Source organism: Phaethon lepturus, unplaced genomic scaffold, assembly GCF_000687285.1.
Source record: "Phaethon lepturus isolate BGI_N335 unplaced genomic scaffold, ASM68728v1 scaffold23821, whole genome shotgun sequence".
In the NCBI taxonomy this organism is placed as follows: domain Eukaryota; kingdom Metazoa; phylum Chordata; class Aves; order Phaethontiformes; family Phaethontidae; genus Phaethon; species Phaethon lepturus.
The window spans coordinates 1,797-10,490 of NW_010520136.1; the positions used below are offsets into that span (position 1 = coordinate 1,797).

General features: G+C 50.7%; 1 protein-coding gene across 1 annotated transcript in view; it reads right to left on the reverse strand.

The window, feature by feature from the left end:
* Nucleotides 1–5,498: 5,498 nt before the first annotated feature.
* KIAA0195 (KIAA0195 ortholog) overlaps nt 5,499–8,694 on the reverse strand; it is a gene marked incomplete at its 5' end in the record, with an annotated part of 27,994 nt that continues 24,798 nt past the window's right edge. The window contains 5 exons of the mRNA XM_010297311.1: nt 5,499–5,571; nt 6,421–6,591; nt 6,842–6,935; nt 8,140–8,234; nt 8,568–8,694. The exon at nt 8,568–8,694 is cut by the window's right edge and continues 37 nt beyond it. Coding sequence (XP_010295613.1) covers nt 5,499–5,571; nt 6,421–6,591; nt 6,842–6,935; nt 8,140–8,234; nt 8,568–8,694 — 560 coding nt within the window. The remainder of the gene's footprint in view (nt 5,572–6,420; nt 6,592–6,841; nt 6,936–8,139; nt 8,235–8,567) is intronic.

An 8,694-nucleotide genomic window follows, 5' to 3' on the forward strand; every position in this document is an offset into this window, starting at 1 on the left:
CCTGCAGCATTGCCAAGTCCTGCCTCTTATTATTTATCCCCTGCCAACAATGTGTCAAAGGAGAGACCTCCTCGGGCAGCCGCCACCAAGCTGGCTATTTACTGAGCAGATCCCAGCCCCGGCAAGGCCTGACAGCAGCTAAAAGAAGACAGGGCTTGTCGCAATTTGGCAGCTTGCGGAGCGAGAAGGAACCCTTCTGCTTTATTTGTTGCTTTTCCGAACGCGTCAAGTGTCGGGCAGTGTGTAATCCATGTGGATGGAAATCCCTCCGGTGGGACCCACAAACCCCTCGAGATGGGGCTGGCACAGCCTGCAAAGCAGTGGATGCTCCGCCATGGCCCTGCCAGACATGGAGGTCTACCTGCCCCTTCCCCAGAGCGATGAGGATGGCGATGACGGCGCCGAAGGCCTGTGAATCTGCCGGATCTTGCTGCTAGATGGAGGCTGCCCTCTGCCGACACCGTGCCTACGCAAACTGCCACCCCGGGGCGTCCAGGGTGAAGTAGCGGCATGGTTAGTGCTTGGGTTTTTTTCCTTTTTTTTTTCCCTCCCCTATCCCTTTTTTGGGGGAGAAAACGGTCCCTTTTCCCACTCCCCCTCCCTGCGGGGAGCTGCTGGCACAAACTCCGCTGTGAGCGTTGTTAAACAGTAGCAGCGTTTGGGACTCTGCGAGATGCTTCCTTGCAGCCCTAAAACCCAGCGGGAGAGGTGACCCCGCGTGCACTGGGTGAATTCAGCTCGGCAACAGCTACTGCGCGTACAGGCTAGATGCGGTCACAGCCCCGTGGCTGCAGCAGGGGAACAGCAGCGATAGCTCATTGCATCCAAGCGGTAGGAACGGCTGCATAGCTTGAAGACAGATTTCTCTAGCAGGATCTGTTTAGTAGTGCATGTCTAAATATGTCCAAGAGCCCCAAACTTGGCTTGAGCTCGACATGCCAAGCAAATGAAAGCATCAGAGCACCAGAAGGGAACCTAAGATTGTACTAAAGTGCCATTTGCTACAAAAATTCCAAAGGGGGAAAAAAAAAATCCACATATCCCCCCTTTTTAAAAAATCACCACTGCAAAACCAAACTGGAAAGGGAGAAGGTGGCTGAAGAGGCAGTTGCTTCCCAATCTTTTTAGGAGTTTGTGACTGAATTGGACTGTTTGCAGCCCCGCGTCCCCTTGTACAGGAAGGGGAGCAGCCCCTGCGAGCAGAGCCCGCCTGGACATTCCTGAGGGTCTCTGCTCACAAGCAGCAGTTGTGCTGTGGGCTGGAGGTGCCAGCCTGGCTTCTAGGCTGAAAAGCAAAGACAAAAAAGCCCTGAAAAGAAAAAAGAAAAAAAAAAAAATCATATTGTTGGCTGGGACTTGAGGTCAGTTTGAGGCGGTTAAGACACTTCTCTCCTGGCTAGTTGGTTGCTCTGATTTATGTATCACATTGAGGGTATTTAAATGACTGTGTCTGACAGGCAAGTGCTACGTCACGGACCCAATTGTTTTTAAATAGCTACAACCAGTGGCACTTTATCAAAAGGTTTGCAGAAACCTTTTAAAACTGATTTTTACTCTCACAAGTCAATCTGGGACAAGCCCAGTTATTTTTTTCCAATGTTGATAAACTGTAAATGTTTTTTTTTAAAGGCCAATGTATATATTTTAAATGTGATTTATTATATATATTTACTAACCAGAACCGCAAGTCTTGTACTCTAGGGTCAGGGATAAAAGGACACTGGGGTGGAGCTGTCGCTGTCTGAGCCACCTGAGGGCAGCACCACGCTGCTCTCATTGTCAATAAGGGAATTAAACATTTGATTTTGCAGAAGAATGCCTATTTTTTAAGCTCTAGATCTCTATTTTGAAGCTACTGTATGGTGTGTAAGTTATGTACGCTGCAACTGGGACTAACTGACCCCAGCTGCACCTGCTCCGTGCAGCAAGACAGTGAGGGGCAAAAATAGCCCATGTAATCACCAAACTGACAACAGATTTTAAACCATCTGCTCTGTTTGTGTTAATCATGTGTTTTGTTTTCCACTAACATCCATTAAGACTAAATTCTATTAAACAGTGGGGCATATTTTGCCCTTTTGATAGTTTTGCCTAGTTGTGTCCTTCATGTCAAATTGCACAAGCTTGTCTCCTACTGTGTTTGAAGTTGACTGAGGATCAGCTTTATCCTGCCCCTCAAGTGCTTAAGAACTGGGTTTCCTCAGATAATGTCCCCTGGTGAGAGTCCCACTGTTGCCTCCAGCGAGGTTAGTGCTCAGTTCGTCTTACCACCATGGCAGTAAGATGTGGCGAGAATGCTGGGGACCAGCACTACCTTCCAGGGCCCCACTGCCCAGCTTTGAGCACGTCTGAAGCCTCAGCTATCCCTGCCTGCTGGGCAAAAGCACTCCTCCATCCTCCTTCGTGATCAGAGCGTGGCCACAGTGACATTAGGTCCTGCTTTGCTCAGAACAAGATGCCCAGGCTTCCTCGTCTTGCCACACTCCTTTTCTCCAGTGCTTGCAGTGCCTGTTCCAGCTTGCCCCTGACCTTTCATCCAAAGGGCTTCAAACCATGCCACGAGCCATGACCGAAGCAGTGCCTGGGATCTAGGAGACCACAAGGTAAGAGGATTGTTATTCTGTAGGAAGAGGCATACAAAGCTGGACGGACTTGCCCAAAGCTGAGCAGAAAGTGGGAAAAAGTGCCAGGCTCGGGGTCCCAGGAGCTCTCAGGCTGTGTCCCTAAAACACGTGAGCCAGGACCCTGAGACCCGAGCAGCCATACACATTTTCATCTCCTCGCTTTGTGGGGTGCAAACTCCGTCCCACTCTCACTGGGTGTGTTATCCAAGACAGTCATTTATTGCCGTTCATACACTGGATACATGTGGGTCTGAGTTTGTTTCTTCTTTTTTTTTTTTTTATACAATTTACAAGTTTTAATACAAATCAAATATTTTTACATACATCCAAAAAAATTTAATATAAAATATACACCATTTAAAAACATCTTGATGTAGGAAATTTCTTTCTGAAGCCGTGTACCCTGACCCTCGGATACCTCAATGGCTGAGGGAAGGGTGGCATTGGCGAGACCATCCAAAAGGCTCCATTCATACATCTCTGCTCCCTCCAAGTCTGGCAGGGGAAGGAAGGTGCAGGAAAATAAACATTTGTGATTACCCAGAGAAGGAAACCGTGGAGGTGCCTCCTCTAGAGGAAGGTGTTGCCAGCGCCGGTATCTGCTGCCTTTTATCACCTACAACTGTTAGTGGCACAGGGCAAGAGCCAAAGGCTGGAGGGGAGGAGGCTGCTCTGCAGGAATAGCAGTGAGCAGCCTGGTGCAGCCTCTGACTCCAGCCCAGCCCGGCCACAGAGGACATCGTATCCCACCTGCTAGCTGACCCTGGCATCAGAAAGAAAGGCTCATTTCTCAGGTGCCAGGGATAACAGATCTGGAGTTGGCATTTAGTGAATTAAGTGAGACTGAGAAAGATGCAGCTTGATCTTCCTGAGCCAGGCAGCTCTGCAGGCCTGAGAGGAATGAAGGCAGAGTTCAGCCTAGCTGGCAAAGGCAAGCAGACCCACTCTGCAAGCAGGAGGGGCCCGGTACTGCTGCGCTGCAGGAAAGCAGCTCTGCCTTTCCTCAGTGAGCTACTGGCTCCCTATCCCATGCAACCCTGCCAGCAGCATGGAATCCAAACCAGCTCTCCAGCTGTGGGAAGAGGGTCCAGGCTTCTGAACAACCCCCCTGCTCCCCTCCAGCACCCTCTGTCTGTCCCCAGAGCTCAGGGGCTGGCTGTACCCCCATGTTGCTCTCCTACCAGACCCACAGCAGGGATAAGGGTATTGCTTAGAGACATGCAGTAGTGTGCATTCTCTCTGGTTATGCAGAAATGTAAGGAAGACAAGGTGGAGCAGCAGGGCAGGGCTGTGGGTTCCCAATCAGCTCCCTGCCTGCCAGGGAAGGACCAGCAGCCATGTGTTAAGTCTCTGGTACCAAAGGGAAACAACAGCTGTATATTGTAGTGTTCATCTTGGAAGAAAAACAGTGCCAGCATTTGCCTGGTTTAGCCAGTTTTTAGAACTAGGAAGGCAGTCAACATCTCCATGAGCTGCAAATATTCCAGTAGCCAAGCCTGTGTGCTCCTGGGTGGCTTTTGACTGTCAGCCCACAATGGCACCAGTGCTCCCAGTACAGCTGGGGTCTGTTCAGAGCTCAAGAGCATGTGTTCCACATTGGGGTAAATCACAGTTTGCAGCAGCCCTCAGGGGAATGTGTGCCCCAGTTGAATGAAGAGACCTCCAGAAAAACAGGGAACAGATGTGAGGGCAGCAGCATGGCAGGGAGAGACTTGCAAACACTATCAGAGAAAAACATGATGAGGGGTGTTTCCCTGTGCCTTCAAGAACAAGTACTGGATGCAGCACAATCCCAGGCCTGGAAAAGGAGCCGTCCACCAGCTCCATGTTAGTCACAACTACAAGATGCAGATATCCTGCCTGGAAAGACATTCCCCCCCCCCTCCACAGCAGGATAGGCAGGTCTCAGGTTTTATCTCTAGCTATGGCGCTCTCAAGCAGGCATGTTACTGAAGCACAATGGCAATTCAAATCACAAAAATGAGGACAGTTCTACACCTCTCTAGGGGTTGTTAAAGCAGACAAAAGCTAGTTCAACAGGAGTGGAGAAGGCAGAGCCATGCTGATTCACTGCAGGCAGGCAGAGCTGCCCTCCTGACTCCCTCTGCACCAGATCCCTAGGGCCAAATGCAGACAGCTTTTCTTAAAGCCCAGTCTCATCCCTCTTTAAGCACTCAACAGCCAGCACATGGCTACAGCAACAACGCTAGAGGGCAGGCCTGGTACAGCCTGGCCTTCGCGGGGGCTTTCCCAGCACCTTGCCAGAGACCCTTCCCAGGGTTCCCTCGGGAATGAGAGCTCCAGTCCTCACCCAGCACTCCTGGAGCTGCAAGAGAGATGGCTCCTTTGTCCCAGGACTCCGGAAGAGTGAGGTGGGTGAGTGTACACACAGCCAGGCACACCCACATCATCCAGGAGAGCACACAAAGATGGAAAAACAAAATGGGTTTCAATAGAGATCTCTTGCTTCAGCAGCCCTGTGTCTCACCTGCTGGCCCCAGACTCTCCTGACAGGTCCAGGAAACCCATCTGCTCACACAGAGGGAAGGAGTCACTTCATTTCATCATCATCATGATACCAACAAAACCCTCTAGTAATAAATAAATAAAGGAAGAGCAGCCTGAACAGCTCCCAGAACTTGCAGGCTCCCTTGAGAGTACCCTAGCAGGCTGGGGAAAGGCTGCATACCTGCCGGGCGATCCTGATAGCAGTGCCCTGCCTGGGGCCCCTGGAAGGTGCTGATGTAATTTTGCAAGGAGGCTGTCTGGTTTGCATGTGTGAGGGAAAACTCCCTGAGCCTTTGGTGCAGCCACTCTCCCAGTGCAGGATGCGGCTGTCTGGTCGTGGCTCTGGGGAACTTGAGCTGGGAGTGTTTAAAATGGTGAATTCATCCCCAGCTTCGTTTCAAACTGCAACTTCTGCCTCTTTTGGTAACGGACCCGGACCCTGGAGAAGTCAGAAGAAAGAAAAGAGTCAGCATGTGGAGGGGTGAAAGGCAAGCAAAGCTGCCCCACTGCAATTCCTGAGCTGCACAGCCCCAAGAAGCAGGGAAGCCCCTGGCCTGGGCTCTCTGGTACCTTGGGAGGGGAATTGAATCCAGAGAGCAATCTATGGCCCCAGTCCTACTCCATCCAGCAAAGTCCCATCTCCAGGGCCACCAGACACAGCAGAGAAAGGTCCAAAAACCCTTCCCAGGAACAGAGACAGTGGCTCTGTCCCCATCAGGGTTCCCTGTAAACCCTGCTGCTTTTCCTCACCAACCCCTTTCCTGAATCGATGCTCATTAGCGTTAACTCCCAGCTCCGGCTGCTCCCTGTGCTAGGAAGAACAGCCAGTCACTTTGCCTGCTACTAATTCTTGGCTTCAGCCACTTCCCGTGAAAATGAGTCCCACAGTCCAGGCACTGTGTGAAGATGTATTTCCTCTGCTGTGATTCAATGCCTCTCTGTCCTCATGGGACAAGATGGAGAGAACAGCCCTCTCCAATTCCACACTGGTATTTCATAGACCTTGACTGTCTCCCTCTCATTGGTTTGAGATAAGGAAATTTTGGTTTCCCTTCCTGCTCCCAATCACTGCTACTGCCCTTCCCTGACCCTCTTTCCTCCCCTGCACTTCCTCCCTGAGAGGTGGGAACATGAGCTTGCACACAATAGCCAGGTGATTTACACAATGCAGTCATCTTTTCCTATTTATTCCCCACCCTGTTCCCTGTGCATCATTTTTCTGCAGCTCAAGGCCAGGCTGGAGTGAGGCTCCAGCCCTTTCTCCCCATCTTCCCTACTACCCCCATACCTGATTTCATGCAGCTTGACAATCTCATTGATGATAACCACAAGGACCAAGGAAAGAAAACCCAGGAGCCATGAGACCGGGGAGATAGAAACGTGGTTAAAGGTCAATGAAGAATTGAGGTTTTCCCAGAGTTTCAGGTCCAGCACAGTCTGCGCCACTTGCCCCAGCAATCTAAGATCATAAACAGACACAGCAAATCTCAGGAGAGCTCACAAACTTCCCAGGATCTGCAGATCAGGGTTCAGGCCTAAATGTAACACTCCTGAGCTCACAACAGAGACCCTTCACCAATTCAACAGTGGAGAACAATTGCAATGTACTACCATTTTCCTTAGCACGAGCAAACTGGTGCTGGAGCGGGTCTAGAGCCCTCGTTCCTCGAGCACACTGGAGTGCCTCATCAGGGCCTGGGGATACTCACACAACAGCCACAGTGAGCGTCCACCACCGGTTGGAGAGGGGGCTCTTCTTCCACAGCGGCTTGGTGCGATGGACATGGGTGATGGATATGAACACTATGGGGACAGATGAAAGAGCAGGTTATTTAGCATCACACACAGATACAACACTATACAACACAATATGGGTGTACAATATACACCAACAGCTATTACTCCAAAGGGATATGGAGTTTATGTCCCTGAAACCAACCTTTCATTCAAGGTCCTTTCAGACCAGACTCCCCGCAGCAATTCCAAGCCCCCAGATATGCAGGGTTGCGGGGAGCGCAGTCGTAGTACTGCACAGGATTACTCACTGCAGGGATGCCAAGGTTGGTTCACAGCCAGGCATGCTAAAGCACATCAGGCAAAGGACCAGAACTAGGGAGCAGAGCAGTTGCCCTTGTCTCTGGGTCACTGCAGGCCTACACCGCTGAAAACCTCCAGCCCAGAGAGATATTTAGCCAGAGACCCAGAGCTGTCTGCACAGGACAGCATTTGCTCAGTTTTTGCTTGGGCTCTTCAAAACAGCATTTCCCACCCACCAGGCAGAGCACCCCTGCCTAGCCTCAGTGGTCTGAAGGACATAAAACAGTAATGCACACTACTTTCTTTCCAAAGCAGTGCTGCCTCTCAAATCAGGAAACGTCCAGGTTGGCCTGGGCACCCTGCACATCTCAACATGCAATGCTCTACCTAGCACCAAGGCACAGTGCTAAGTGACATGGTGGAAAGGGAGGAGAGACTCTTTAAGGTCATCAGAGAGCAGCTGAACCTACTCTGCTAGGCAACTTGTGCACAGGTGATGAGGGTCAGCTAGGGCCTGGCTTCCCCACCCTTCCAGAGAGTTTAAAAAGTCTTCCAGCTCCAGAGTGGTCACAGCTGCACCAGTGCTCTTTGGGGGAAGGAAATGGGGTGCTTCACAAAATAGCAGCAAGTATATAAGGACTTTGAGGCAGGGAATATTTTTTGAGAGTTACAGGATGCTGCTAGCTGATTTGCAAGAAGGTAAAGAGGGATGTTGCTCTTCTGGTGAGACTGAAAAGGAATCAGCACTTCACCAGGCTGGCAGGAGGCAGAATCAGCTCTGAGAGTGCTGTCTTTAATCTGTTAGGGCAATGTGTAGTAAGGCAAGGGGCTTTATGCCTATGCTGAAAGACTGCTGTAGTGTCTGCTTCTACTAGGGAGTTTGCTCTCTGGCATAGCAGACCAAGAAAGGAGCAAAGGATGCAAGTTTTCCCTCAGAGTGGGGAAGTAGGGTCTGGGAACAGGGACTTACCTGTGTGTAAAACAATTAGGCCAGCTGTGAGCTTCTGGGCTACTAGAAGAGCATTGGAAAATGTCCCAAACCAGTCAGGAGCATCATCAGCATTGCTAGTAAATGAGAGGACACAGGAGAGAAGTCAACAGTGGGGACTTACTGTCTGACCTGTTCCCACCAGGGCCATGTCCTCCTCTGATACCTGAGAAAACTAAGCATGAGCTTTGAGTCAGGCTGTCCTAATACCAGGAGGCAACAGTGAGCAAGAGCCCCAAAGATGCAATTGTCAAGGCTATAGGGAGAGCACCCAGCCCTCTATATAGCCATTATAGCTAGATCATGCAAGAGTCTAAAGCTTGTTAGGAGGGAATTTGTCCTACCTGGGAAGGGCAAGAGCAACAGGCTCTGCAGGGTGAGAGGTGTTTGTGCCAGGCTCAGTTCCTCACCTGTACTGCATGATGGAGGAGCAGGCTGTGAGATTGAGGCTGGTAGTGTTCACCTCTTTGCAGGACTCATGCAGTGTGAACCCGAAGCAGATGAGGCAGGAGCAGATGGTCAGGCTGAATTTCAGCA